A 16,101-nucleotide genomic window follows, 5' to 3' on the forward strand; every position below is an offset into this window, starting at 1 on the left:
CACACGAATAACATATCTTGACCTCATCATTTACAAAGGTCAACGATACAACAACGAAAACATACTAGATACTGGAACGCACACAAAACCAGCAGATACATTCCAGTTCTTGCACAGAAAATCATGTCATCCAAAATAAACCGTCAAGGGCCTGATCAAAGGCGAAACATTAAGGTACATGAGGACATGTAACAACGAAGAGGACTTTAACAACAAAGTCACAACATTTAATGAAAATTACTTCAACGAGGACATCCACACTACTAAAAAATATCGAACATCAATGTGGGAACAAATTACGCAACACGAAGAACACATTCAAACACAAAAAAACACAACAATAACACTAATAAGTGATGTATTCTGCCATAAAAAAGGCATCAAACAAGCACTCCTGAAGAACTGAGAAGAAATAGAGAAAGACCAAACACTAAATAATTTATTCATGATGAAACCGATCATCGCATAAAAAAGAAATCCAAACATTGGCGACACGCTCATAAATGCACAACAGGCAAAGACACTTATTTTTTAATCAACTTGCCCTTCGGGTAAGTGGGAGGTTCGGTTCACTTGCCCGAATTGGAAACCACTTGCCCAGTATAATTTACGTGTTTGAAAAAAGCTAAAATATTGATTTTTCATTTCACGCACTTTATTTTGAAAATTATCATGTTATCATGAGAAAATATTAGACATTCTCATAGGGTTCTCCTCACACTTCTAAGAGTGCTGGATGGCTCATTTATATTAAATTAATTATTAAAGCCCTACTAGCTGTATCAATTAGCATTCTTTATGTGATTTTACTTCTGAACTAAAACAAGTTTTGGGAATGTGCTCTTTGAGGGGTTGGAATACAAGTATTGTTAACTGCTCAGTGAGACTGCGTGTGCAATTTTGAACAAGAAAAATAATAATGTGTGCCCAAACGTGAAATGGCACCCCATGCAAATATAGCAAAAATAGTGTACACTGTGCATATGCATTTTAATATTTACGGGAAACACCAGAGTAGTCCAATGTAATGCTTAGTGTTGAATGTTTTCAGCTGGGACAACAGTGCTACTATGCCTAGAGACATATGCATGTATTCTCAAGTATGGCGCTACCTGCACTTTGTTGAAAGTGACAGTAATGTATAATAGAGATGATCCTGCATTTGACTTGCTTTGGAAAATTCGTCGAATTTGTGGTACTTGATCACCGGTCATCTTATAAAATGTGTAAGTTCTGAGCGATGTTTGTCTGTCGGTGAGACCATGGTTCAGTTCAAGGGACATACCGGTATATTCCACAAGTACATACGTCAGAACAAGCCAACTAAAAGTATGTAAGTTAACTGGAGTCTAAGCAAAATCACATAAAATAAATATCCTGAAAAATTTTCGAAAGAAAGATTGCTCAATTCATAAATTATTACCTGATCAAATGTGCATTTACATATGGTAAATATATATAATCCCATCGTTCTTGTTCTCTGTTTGACGTCATATATACAAGTGATTTACGCGGAACCGTACAATTTCGAGCCTAAGGCGAGAAGTTGTGCAGGGCTGCAAAATACAAAAGTGTACGATGATGTCAAACATATAAAAATTCCATTGGCTTTATTATCACATGAACAGTCTTGTTATTTTTCTTTGATGTGGATGGATCAAAATAATTGTAACAATTGCATGATTTTTGTCGCGATGTAATGTTTTATTTATGTTGATACTTTCATTTAATGAGTAAAGCGGCTAGTAACCCTGGAGACGTGCAATGTTTAGAGGTAAATTTATCCGATCAAGCTGAAATTTTGATACATCGAATGATATCTCAACCAATCAGACAAATGGATTCGGTCACGTGCAGGTGTCAATCATTGTCCACGCTGGACCGATGCCAATGCAGTCAGCCATCGGTTGACATAGCTTTCATCATACTAGTGACAGATAGCCATAGTATTCAGAGTTATGTAGAATATTTACAAACAGATTTATGAAGTACAAGCAACAACAAGATCTTAACAGTAGTTATCATTCATAGAGATGCTGTGGTTTTTAAAAGTATCACAAGTTCACAACCTGGGCATGCCCGAAAGATTCCGATCGATGACACACAGGGTGTACGCTTGCGGTGGGTATAGTGCTGTCATCACTGGTCTCTGCCTGTGGCCATCTCGGTTGCGTCAATGTTGTCGTCTCACGGACTTTGATGTTTGCTGTGACACACATATTGCCTGTATATACCTAATGTTGTTACTTGTCGGGAACTCTGTTCTATGATTAGTGGTTTCCGAGTCAACTTTCGAAATACATAGGATTCCACAGTGCTACACTGCAGAGTTATGGCTACAGCTCGACAGCTTATGTCTTTGCTACAGCCTTATGCTGCAGGTTTGATTCTGATCCAGAAATAACGGAATTATTTGTGTGATGAAGGAAATTTATCGTTTTTTCGTTGAATGACTTTATGCTTGTGCCTACTATGTCGCTTTCTCGTAGATTATAATGTAGTCATTTATTAATTTGAACCTACTATGAGATGTATCTTTCGGGTTTATTGCCAACCGGGATCGCCATGTACGACGTCACTGATTGACAGGTACGACGTCCATATTGAGCCTTACAACTCTACTAGATCTGTGACATCAATGAGACTTTAAAAAAAACGATCGACGGTGTCCTCATTTTAATCTAGGGAATAGCTAAAGCTTTAGCAGCTCGAAATTTGTTGGACATGCCTTCTATGTTTCCATGTCTGGATTTATCGGATTACCTTTTTGTAAAAATGCCACGACAGCAACATCGATCACGACAAAACGGTCTATGTTGCAGCATGCAAGTATGACTGGTACCATTGTAGTAAAAAAGTTCAAGTTGCAACCAGAACTGTTTTACTGATAACGTACAAGAAGGGTAATATGGATTTTTTTAACTGTGCTGCTGTACGTCACACAGGTGGATATACTGGCCCTAATATGCTTGATATATTCAACGTATATCAAGCGTTTTGCCCAGTGATTTAGATCATAAACATAGTATTACGGTCATATTTGTTTCTGCGAAAATCCAATTTAATCTTTAAAATGGTATTCTCTACGAGCAAAACACATTTTGACTCACAATGTTACTTATTTTGAGTATTGTGAAGTGTGCGAATGGCATAAGGATCTGCCACGCGTTTGATAGCCATATTGAGTTTTGCAAAAAAAAAATATAACTGAAATTTTACTGATATCAATAATAATATTTGAACTTTAAAATTCGTGAGGCGCATTTGAATCAGTCACGTTTTTTTGCGACAATGTTGCTGTTTGTAAACAACATTGATAACCATGTAATAACATTCACACAATGTCTGGTCAAAACCGAATGCGCCATATTTGAATCAAAATGTTATTTATTTCATCATTAGTGTGTGTATTTACTAGTTCGTGAAAGGCAAATCGATCGTTTACCGTATTTTACAGCCATATTGCCAATTGCCAAAAACGTTTCATAACCTAGAATATTAAAACTAATTTATTTTAGAAAAAAAAACATAATAAAGGTTTTCTGCGTAACAATACCAAAATAAGTTACAATATCTTTCCTAGCTTTTTCTAGCAACCATGGCAGATGCTTTGGCCACCGCTGCTTGCAGCTTTTATGTTAGAGTTTTGTTTCTTGTAAGATTTCAAATTTACAAATAATGAAAGCATAGTTTTTTATTCTGTCATTTATTTAGAATACGCCTACAGGTGAATTCATTGGTCTTTTTTTATTTGCTTGTGCAGGAGAAAGGTTACACTGTAGCGGATATTGATCATCTAAGTTGGTTCATTGCGATTTCACAACCCTACAGGGATACCTTTACCCTAGGAAAGAAGGGTGGCATATTTGCATCTAAAAAAAACAAGGATGTCACACTTATAGTCCCAAAAGAAGCTATCAAAGAGGACACGAACATTTCTATGGAGGTAATAAGCTGTAATTTATTTTTCTAGATAAATACAAGTATGTATGGCACTATAAATATATAATAGGCACGACAGCCCATAAGGGGGTTAGGCCCTTATTGTATTAACTATATCTTCTTCTTCTCTAGGGACACAAGCCTATTTGGCTTTGGTCGTCTTAGTAGGCTTGGTCTTCTCTCTTCTTCTTCTTCTTCTTCTTCTTCTTCTTCTTCTTCTTCTTTATATCACTTTACAAATTAAAAAAATAAAAATAAGTTAGCATCGCTTCTGTACCAAAGCATCTAGATGCTACATACCTAATTACACGGGCATTGATTTTTTAGTTTTTGAGAAGACTTCACGTGATTAAATTTACATTTTTGCACATCTCATTATTATGAATAATTCATGCATATCAGCAACTACAAACGCAACACACATAATTTTGCATGGTTACTTGTCCGAGTGGCACAAAAATTGTTTGACAATTTTTGGTGACCTTTAATTGCATTTGACCTGCTTTAATTTATCTTTGTTCAGTTTCAAAAATTGGTGCACCCAATGACTTTCAATTTGGCACTTTGGTAAAAAACCACAGACCCTATTCTTTCATTGGCTACCATGCCATCTGGTCATATGACCCGATGGCAATATTTGATTGAAAAATTAAAATCAATGTCATTTGCACATACCTTCCCCGATCAAAATTCTGCAAGAATACTGTGTAGACAATAGGGTCTTATTTCTGACTGTCACGTTGCAAGGTCACCGCCCCAGTTAATTTTAAGGAGGAGGTTTTTTTTAACTATTACTTTAAAATTTCTCTATGACATTTGACCAGCCCTACACCTTGGCAGCTTAACTGTGGTCACATGAGAAATGCCTGTGTGCAGCCATTTCTGAGACCTAGGTTGACAAAAAATTGATGGAGGAAAATGAAGTTGTTTTTGATAAAGTTGCAAAAAGCTGGAAGTCCAGTAAGGGACTGGACATAAATTACAGGGGGGGGCGGTGTTTTTTTTGGGTGGGTCGCCATTTTTCGTGCAAGCATTCTGAAGGGTCATAAAATTTTGTGCAAGCCTATGGGGGAGGGTCACCTTTTTTCATGCATCAAAGCTGAAATTGCACTGGACAAAATGCTTGGTATGCGCTTAGCATATTTACGTATATTGACGTATATGGAACACAATACTAATTGCATACGCTGTGTATATCTTTGTATATGGAACATTCCAAACGTTGATATGCGTAGCGTATTTCTATGCAGATCATGAGTATACATAATGCAGATCTTTGCACACTAAGTGTACACTGTAGTTTTGCATTTTATTAGTATACTTACATGTATTTGACACGTGTACAGAATCAGTATATGTGTATATATTGTTGTTTATCAAGCATTTTGCCCAGTGATGCATGTGCACATATTGATTATGGAATACTGAAAAAAGAAAAAATACCTCCTGGCACTTTCATTTTTTTGCCATTACCATTTTCAGCGCGCCCTTCGGGTGCAATTTTCAGATATAATAAACAATGTGTTGATGATCCAAGCAGCCACATTGATTTAAGTTGTCATGATTTCTTCTTATTCAACTCCTCTATTGTGCATAACTGCTTTCAATAACAATTTGAAAGATCACTTATTTGACATCATTCTCCCATTGACAATACATTGGGTATAGGTCGGTGTCAAACGTTCATGTCGCTGTATGTACATTTTTTTATTTTTTGAGGACATTGACAGAATACAAACTATTCAGAATAGTGCATAGTGTCATTAATAACAACTGGAAGCTACTGGTCGAACAACTTTTGAATAACTATTTAGGATCAGATAACCAATGTGTTATTTGTAGTTTCCTCATAGCCTACAATGTATAGTGAATCAACATTTCGGTGAAATTCCAAATCAAATTTCTTGCACAACCATTTACTTGAAACCACTCTAGTCTAATCATGATATTAATACCAATAATAAGGTGTACATAAATGCACAGGTTTACCTAGTTTTGTATTGGAAAAAAAATATTCATAGTTTCATCATAGACTGCCATGTATAGTGAATGGACATTTCAGTGAAATTCAAAAATCAAATTTCTTGCACATCCATTCACTGCGGGGCCAAAGGCCCCCCATTTTGTTTCATATTAGCTTGTCACTTTTTCGCCGCACATACGTTGTGTACGCGTACAGTGAGTCAAATCCGCCTTTGACACTATGCATTAAATTTCGCCAAATTTCCACGCTGCACAGCTTAATATTGATTGAAGAGTTGCAGATTGAATTTCCTCACATGTTGACCTTTCCATTATGGTATTTTGGGTAATTTCATGAAGGAATTATGAAAATACATATGCGATATATAATTATTCATATGCAAAAATAGGTGAAAACACAGTCAACAGCCAAACGATCGTTAACTCGTCATTTCATAAAAATAAGACGGGAAACTCAACAAAGTAAAACGATAGAGTTTTAGTTAATCTTCATGAGATGTGCTATTTCAAATATCGTAAGAAATTACAGCGAAATGAAAAAGTTAAACCAATGGTTTTTTCAGATACATTTTTCATTTTACGACGCGGCGAATAAGCTCGATTTCCCATAGAAAACAATGGCGTGTAATACACCGAACAGATTGCAAACTTCTCCTCGGTCTAAATTTCTCAATTTTGAACGAATACTGATGAAAAGTGGTACATCGATCTTTTGATTTATATGCAAAATTTCCTATTGTTTAAATTTTTTGAATTTCTTCATGATATTTATTTAATTTGCATTTTATTTTTTTTGTTCACTTAAATATTCTGTTGCCGTCAATAATTTGACTATCTGACGGCAAGTATATATGCAGAACACAGGTCTTAAATTGACGCATTTTAATCAGTATGCGTCTCGTAAGATGTACAGACCAAATGCATGTCATGTTGTTTTAATTTATATTTATTAATTATTATTTATTTATTTTGGCGAAAATCAACGTTGAAAATTCCAGTAAATTTCAAAAATAACACAGAACGGAGGCGAACGTGTGCAGACTCTCCACTGTAATCGTGCAGTGAACGTTATCGATCGATATCCTTTTATCGGAATTGATACATTGTTGTCGGTGCTCACTCGCAGGTCATATTCAGCTCACAATGGCGCCAAACTTGCAAAGAGCGCCAAAATGTGAACGCATCGCCAAAACTGTAAAAAGTGTCGACGATTCAATCTAAGTACAAGAAACCAACGGATACGTTGATTTTATGCTATCTAAGTCAATATATACGGGTTATGTGGACATATTAATGATTTGACCTCGACACATGAGCCCGTACGCCACCAGATTTCGATCGATATTCTATTGAAAATAAATTGATACAATGTTCGCTGTCGTCACTAGCAACCGGCCGAAAGCGCTCTCAGGTAGAATATATGCTTCGCGGAATACGAAACAATCAGGCATACATTCGTCCCGCAGTGATTTACTTGAAACCACTCTAGTCTAATCATGAACATTAATACCAATAATCAAGTGTACATAAATGCACAGATTTACCTAGTTTTGTATTGGAAAAAATTATTCATAGTTTCATCATAGACTGCCATGTATAGTGAATCGACATTTCAGTGATATGCCAAAATCAAATTTCTTGCACAACCATTGACTTGAAACTACTCTACTCTTATCATGAACATTTATACCAATAATCAAGTGTGCATAAATGCACAGGTTTACCAAGTTTTGTATTGGAAAAAAATTATTCATAGTTTCATCATAGACTGCCATGTATAGTAAATCGACATTTAAATGATATGCCCAAATCAAAGTTCTTGCAATAAAAAAAAATTGTTAATAGGGTTCATCATAGACTGCCATGTATAATGAATCAACATTTGGTGAAATTCCCAAATCAAGTTCTTGCACAGCCATTGACTTGAAAGCATTCCAGTCTAATCATGAATATTAATACCAATAATCAAGTGTACATAAATGCACAGATTTACCTAGTTTTGTATTGGAAAAAAATTATTCATAGTTTCATCATAGACTGCCATGTATAGTGAATTGACATTTCAGTGATATGCCAAAATCAAATTTCTTGCACACTCATTGACTTGAAACCACTCTACTCTAATCATGAACATTAATACCAATAATTGAGTGTACATAAATGCACAGATTTTCCTATTTTTGTATTTGAAAAAAATTATTCATAGGGTTTCATCATAGACTGCCATGTATAGTGAATCGACATTTCAGTGAAATTCCAAATCAAATTCCTTGCAAACACATGGACTTATAACCACTCTAGTCTAATCAAGAACATAAATATCAATAATCAAGCATACATAAATACACAGATTTGCCAATTTTGTATTTTAAAAAATTATTTATAGTTTTGTCATAGACTACAATGTAAAATTGATCAACATTTTATGCGAAATTCCAAAAACAAAGTGATTGTACACAGATGCATGTTTTACCGCCCTCTTCTAATCAAGCACAATTATGTCAATTATTCAGGGTCCATATATGCACAAATAGTGCACATTTTTAATTCTGAAAAAATTGTTACAGTTTTGTCATAGAATCCCATGTATAGTGGATCAACATTTTATGCGAAATTGCATAAAAACAAAGTTATTGTACACAGATGCACATGTTACCACCCTCTTCTAATCAAGCACAATTATGTCAATTTTTCAGGGTCCATATATGCACAAATAGTGCAAATTTTTAATTTTGAAAAAAATTGTCACAGTTTTGTCATATACTCCCATGTATAGTTTTATCATATACTCCCATGTATAGTGGATCAACATTTTTAGCGAAATTCCAAAATTTTTGAGAAAGAGAGAGTTGAATGTTATTCCATAGTAATCATATGCCTTTAAAATTGGCAATATGAAAGCAAAAAAAACTTGATAATACTTTCCGAATGATGACATGAGTAGAATTCAGTCAAAATGTATAGTTGAGGTCAAATGTCGTCCTGGTCAATTGAAGTTTCACAGAAAATATTGCTCTGATACTTGTTAGAAATAAGATATTATATATATATATATATATATATATATATATATATATATATAATATATATATATATATATATATATATATATATATATCCCTTTTCAACCAAAATTACACCTGATATGCAGCGCCAAAAGCTTAACCTCCTACCAAATATTAAGAGTGTGAATCTTTTTCATGACAACTTCTCTCCCACAGATATAGATGTGCTGGATATTGCTTATCTTGGGCGAATCGGCCATACCAATCACGTCTATTAAAATTTATGGATTTACTCTTTTTGTTTACGCACACACTTATATCGATTGGAAAAATGAGGAATTACCATTTCATCTTGTTGACAACAATTACACATGAGCAGTGAATAACAATTACTCTTTTACTCATAATACGGTACAATTCTGAATAATGGAAGACAAATTCGTTGGTTTCACAAATTTCCCTACAGAACATCACAAACATTCAACTATGCAGTCCTAGGAAAGCTGTTTATAACAACATACGAAACACAGTCAGCATGTAGTGACCAATTACACCATTTGGCTTGAACTCATGCAATTATTCTGACACTGTTTAACTGTTTCTAGCTATGCACTACCAAAAATACCAAATTCACTAACAATTTGGATTTACAAAAGAACATCATGAATTACTTGCAAGAGAACTTCAAATCATTTAAGAAATTGCAATTGTGTATTCTCATACCGTTGTGTAGAAATAAGATGAACACTGTGATACAAAGACTGCTATGTAAATGATATTTATTGAACTCTTTATTCCAAAAACTGCTCAGAAGAGTATCTTACATTAGCGTCTTTTGTCAGATGTCTGGGACGACATTTATTTAAGGAGGGAGAGTGTTCGATACCCCGTAAACCTGCTAGAAACTTTGTTTGATACCCAGTAAACTCACTAGAAAATTTCAGTGTTTTAACAACAGATCAACTTGACCTGTTTATCAGCCCCTGAATAAACGACTGACTGACTTGTGAATGCAAACACTTTCCCTCCTTAGAAGGACCCCGATGCAAATGACTTGTACATATTTAAGTTTGACAAAATTTCAAACTTAGTAATCAAGCATTGAAATCGACAACTGATGACTCAACATGTATTGATATTGATAGGTTTTAATCAAACAATACTGGACACATGAAATAAGACAGTATGACATGAATTATGGCATGCATTTTGGAATGTTATGAAGTTGTGTACGACATTTGTTCATTTACCTGCCTCATTATTTAAGCGACAAGGCAAACTTGCAAGGCGATGTTACACAACGTTTACAGACCTCATCATGATAATCATTAACTAAAACATAAGAACAAAGACAGATACTGCATATTCTGACTGATGTATTTGTCCTGTAAATCCAAATGCTCACACCGAGCTTTAACAGACAGCACAGAAGAAAGTCATCTTTTCCTGTTGGACATTCGACTGTGTCTAGCGAATAATTCATAATTTAGCAACATAAACACATATTAATAATCAGCTGAATAGTTAAACAATACTGTGATGTATTTACCTTCAATTTACTGGCAGCTCTTCAGTCCGAAGCAGAGGAGCATGTCAATTCGCTCCCTCTTAGTTGAGCAGGTTTGTCAATATTTATCAGTTCATGAACAATGACAGGATATGACTCATCATTGGTGTAGGATACTTCAGTTACTGCCATCACTCTCACACATATAAAGTACACAGCATAAAAATGAGGTTATGCCACAAAATCTCTGCCTTACTTTTGAGTCGTCTGTTTCAGTCACTGCAACCACTCCCACAGATATGAAGGATTTTTCATTTTTCTCACTCATTTTGCATATTTTGATACTAACGTGTTCATTTAAACAAATTCACATCTCAACCCCTAGTTCTACCTGTACAAGAAATATTAAGTTGGTAGGTGCAGCGGTTTTGGATTTTTGGAGGTGGATGGACATACATCCGCACATACCAACATACAAACATACAGAAGACCCACTGGGAATTTAGAGGGTCATGTGCATGAGCAATAAAATGTACTTATCAGATGTTTTAAAATATACTTTTGACATGTATTCTGTTGGAGTTTGGTTAAATAAGCCTGACCATCACGATGCCACAGTTGGAAAAATTCTTAGGACGCCATATCTATTTATGCCTGGTGGGAATTGGAAGGGGTCACTCAAAGAACCGAAAGCTTGAAGGGGCATGCTCAAAATATGGATAGATAGAAGGAGGGTTTCTTAATTTTTGTGCAAAGGAAATTGAGGAACCTCCAGGTTGCACTATGGCACAGATCAATTTCTCATAATATCATATGTGATTGGGTGATATCTGCCTTGTGCTGTGCCCCTTGGGGTATTCTAGCAGTTTTACTAATGAAACAACAAATTGACGACACCTCTCAGATTACACCAGACTGTACTATTGCATGCATAAATTTCTAAAAGATTCATACAATCTATGCCAAAAAATGAACTAATGAACTAATGTAAATTATCCTCATAGGCTTTTATCACAGAAGCATATTAAAATTTACTTCAGTTCAATAATTCTTTTGACATTTAACGATTCATATATTTTCATTTGAAGCTTGCAACTGAAGAAATTGTACCGCTGGCGAGGTAGCAAACACATAATGAATGGATTAAAAAGTACTGATTCTGACTAATGATTCTCTAATATCTTTTATAGATATGTAAGGTTTGTTAAATGACACAAGAAGGTCACAGATTGTCTTTTCCTACTTAATTTTTGGTCTTCAAACTCTGGTAAACTGAAAGCTATTATTACAAAATGCATTGTCATTGTTTTGTTGTTGAATAGTGTACCTAAAACACTGATTATGCAAAAACTGTAATAAAGATGTTGGTGTTCACCATTGTCAAATTCAAACAGTTTTACCAAGTGCAAAATAAAGTAAATACCGCAAAATGCGCACAATTACACACACATATATTTTCTCAAGATTTCCGATCAGAAAGGGGGAACTATTTTCGTTCTTTTCCCCCGTTCAAAAATAAATACATAAATAAAACTCCTATCAGATTGCACCATACTGCAATATTGCACACATTGATGTCACAAAATGTTCAATCCAAGACGTCCCCCTGACACTTTCCTATAGTGTGTCGTTTGTTCTCCCCTGTAGTTTTAAATTTCTGCCATGATGTCAGATATCCTTGTGAAAACCTTGTCATTATATCATTAGTTATCTAGCAGGGCAGACCCACACTAGGATATGAAAGACCTTATTTGAAAATGTCGATTTGTTGTTTTTTTCAGGTAGTAAATTTAAAGATGAAGATGATAGAAAATGTCTCTGAGGAAAATTGTGTGTTCCCAAATGCTTCATTTTCGCCAATAGTCTACATCAAACAAATACTGAAAATCGGACAATAAACCTTACAGAGCAACTGACTATTCAAATGCCACTCCCACCTATTGTTGTAGACAACAATGGAGCTGAAATGCGTCTTCTTAGACATGACCTTCTTAATTGCAAAGTATGGCAAGATGTCACAGCTAATTGTGTTCTGAAATGCAAAGACGGAAAGGTAAACGTAACAGTCTATGTTGATCAGCCAAGTGGGTAAGTAACAAGGTTTCTCACCAAAAATGTTAATAGAAATGTTAACAACCAGATAAATAGACAATAATGAGTAACACATTCATATATATCACTGGGCAAAATGCATGATATAACTTCGGTATATTTACGTATATCGAGGTATATGGAACACGAAAAATAGCACTGTACTCCAATTTGATGTGTCTCATAAGTAAATATTTACTAGATGGATGTGCAAAACGGGAAGTAATAGAAGATTTCAACATGTGAACTGATCATGGAGATTTTTTGCTCCATGATTGCACAATGGTAATCGACCAAAAATACAAATATGAAAATTTCATCATAATTTGAAGACACTTAACTAAGGTTGCCTCTCCGTACATGCATATGAAATTTCAAAACAATCAGACAGTTGATTAGATAAAATTATAATTAACCAAAAAATGCGAAAAATAGCCCTTTAAATCGAAATATAAAAAAATCCCAAAATTATTACAAATCTGAGAGAAGACAACCCTAGGATCATGAGTATCAAGTTGCAAAGCAATCCAAAGACAACTTTTCAGAAAATATTTTTTTTGGCCAAAAATGGAAAAATTGCCCAAAAAATACAAACATGGAAATTTTACCATAATTTGAATAATCTGACAGAGGCTAACCCTTGATCATGTATACCAATTTTTAAGGCAATGGGATGAGTGTTCTCACAGAGAACAATATTTTTTGACCCAAAACAGGAAACATTGCCCCTAAAATACAACTATCACAATTTCACCACAATTTGAACAAATCTAACTGAAGTCACCATAAAAAACCTAAAATTCAAGTTTTTAACCAAATCTGGCCTGTGGCTATAGAGTTTAGCAATATGCTGGATTTTCTCGTGTTTTACCTTTTTTGCATTATTTTGACACTGGCATATTCATTTTAACAAATTCACATCTCCAGCCATGGGTGCACCTGTATACCAAATACAAAGGTGGGTGTAGGTGATGCGGTTTCGAAATTTATGATGTTGGTGGACATACATCCGCACATACTAACATACATATGTACAGACGCTAATGGCCTACTATATAAGCTCTCTTCTGTACATACAAATTTCATACAGCTGGTTGTATTTCTTACTATACTCTGTTTTTACTCTGTTGCTGTAACTGAGATTTGAAATCACTGGCCAAAAGTTTAGCATATCGTGCATATTGTTGATATAAAGGGTGTTTGGCATTACATCCGTGTAGGTCGTGTGCTGAGTGGTAAATTTACGAACAGATAGCAGCAGTGATAAAACTCAAATTCACAAATCTCTTGAAAATCATGTTACATGCATGTAATTTTTTGAAAGAATATTTTGCATGTATAAAATCATTTGCCTTCCATTCAAAGTATTTTTTGCAGAGGTCATTCACTATAAAATCAGTTTCAGTAGAAGGCACTTCGGAACAGTTATAATACGGACTCTCAAACTTCTACAATTCTTTTCTGATATTCCACATATGGGGTTCATTTTAAAGCTCTTGGTGTAAGAAAACTTTTCCCCAGCTTACTTTTTTTGGAAATCAAAATTTCTGTTTTTTCTCCATAGAGTTGACCCAGGGATGGCAGCCATTTTGAATTTCATTTTAAATATTGGTAAATCGTCGGTTATTTGTTTGTCAAATACCAAAATTTGCACAGTGATCGCCAATTTTTATTCTTGATTTAGTAGGAAAATGGCAGAAAGTTTCATTAAGGAAAATTTGAGCAAAAGCTTAAGTCTATCACTTGCGACGTGCATACTATCATTTCTGAAAGTGTGGACTCGGCATCATACTTAGACGTATTGTTTGAAATTAGACAAAATACACTATATATTAAGCTGTATGACAAGAGAGACGATTTCAATTTTGAAATCATAAACTTTCCCTTTTTGTTGAGTAATATACCGTCATCTCCAGCTTATGGTGTGTATATATTTCACAACTCCTTACATACAGTAGAGCGGGCAATTCATATGAAGACTTTCGAGTTAGATACAGCCTATTAGCTCAAAAGTTAGTGAGGCAAGGCTTCTCAGAAAGTAGATTAGTGAAACCCTTTAAGAAGTTCTACGGTAGATACGGAGATGTTGTATCAAAATATGACCTGTCTGTTTCTCGAATGATGAGTGACAGCATACCAAATTTTGGCTCACAAAAGAAATTTGGTGTTTTCACCAAATAATGGATTTGTCGCTTTCAGTCAATCTTGACGGGTGCCACTAGCTGGCAGGGTACGCTTGCCAATTCAAGACACCTGGTACCACCACTATATCGTGGTTCAAGATGACCCCATTGCCTTTGTCATTTTCGATATGTTCCTTGAACCTGTAAATTTCTTAGTTACCTTGAATGATAACGATTATTGGACTGATTTGATGTATATTGCTTTCCATTAGAAGTATTTTGGCAGAGGTATTTCAAAGTCAGATACAATGCTGACTATTATCACAGATTTTGTGTCAAATTTGAGAAATTTCATGTGACCAGTGACCACACAAGAAAAGTGGCTATTCTATAGAAGGCATTTAACAGGTAAACTGTCAAAAGATCACTGCAAGATGGCCTCTATAAAGAGGTGACCGCCCTGTAAAGGTGACCAATAAGACAGGTTTGACAGTCTAACCATTACATCAATTTGACTGTGTACCATAACATCAATTTAGACACGTATTAAGATTATTATTTGTTTACCAAAATTGCCATGCAATAGGGCAATGTTTTCTAAGACAAAAGAACAAAGTCCCATCTTCAACTCATAATACATCTTCACTCTGAATATATATGTACACTTTCATATGTGAATGCATAAATACAGTCTCGGATATCCCAGCGCAAGACTATAAAATGACTCCTTGTTGTCATACACATCAACAAATGAGAGTTAAATCTCACACCAGGGATCCTAACTATTATATAATCCCTCTTTAAAACTAGGCAAAGTAAAGCACACTCTTTTTGTAGTATAGGGATGCACCATTTAATATCCTAGGGGTGAGGTCTGAAAGATTAATGAGGTAGCATTATTTTTTTACCATAATCCGTTGTACATTATTTTTTTGCCCACACTCCCACCTTTTTTACGTCAAACTTCCTCTGGCTGACTTTTTATTGATATTTGCTGTGATTTTTTTTCAAAAATCTTCGAGACCCACTGGTATCAAATGGACCACCCCGACACAAAACATGTTGTCCAGTACAGAAAATATTACAATATTCGTTATCTTGAGAACTGTCTGAAAAAAGAATGTTTTCAAATTCTTCACAAAATTTTTAAAATGTTATTCCATTTCATTAAGGTATATGTTAACCAAATCCACAGCAATCGGATAGGTTTAAGAGTAAGGAATATTTTTACAAGAATACTCAAAATTGCCTTAACCCTTTGAGCGCCAAAGTCAATTTTTGTCGCCTATATTGAAATGTACACCTGTCAATTTTTTCTCTAATTTTTGCTCAAATTTTGATATAAATCTGAAGCAAATAAAATGTGATGTTCATTTGTTCCAAAATTGTCAAATAAATTGCGGAAAATTCACTAAAATGGTAAGATGTTGCATACTATAATTTTGGTGGA

General features: G+C 34.7%; 1 protein-coding gene across 1 annotated transcript in view; it reads left to right on the top strand.

Moving 5' to 3' along the window:
- Positions 1 to 16,101, top strand: part of LOC139150517 (uncharacterized) — a 161,919-nt gene that overhangs the window by 35,354 nt on the left and 110,464 nt on the right. Inside the window, exons 5-6 of the mRNA XM_070722941.1 lie at positions 3,764 to 3,946; positions 12,219 to 12,525. Coding sequence (XP_070579042.1) covers positions 3,764 to 3,946; positions 12,219 to 12,335 — 300 coding nt within the window. The 3' untranslated portion in view covers positions 12,336 to 12,525. The remainder of the gene's footprint in view (positions 1 to 3,763; positions 3,947 to 12,218; positions 12,526 to 16,101) is intronic.

The sequence above is a fragment of the Ptychodera flava genome, chromosome 2, assembly GCF_041260155.1.
Source record: "Ptychodera flava strain L36383 chromosome 2, AS_Pfla_20210202, whole genome shotgun sequence".
Classification (NCBI taxonomy): Eukaryota; Metazoa; Hemichordata; class Enteropneusta; family Ptychoderidae; genus Ptychodera; species Ptychodera flava.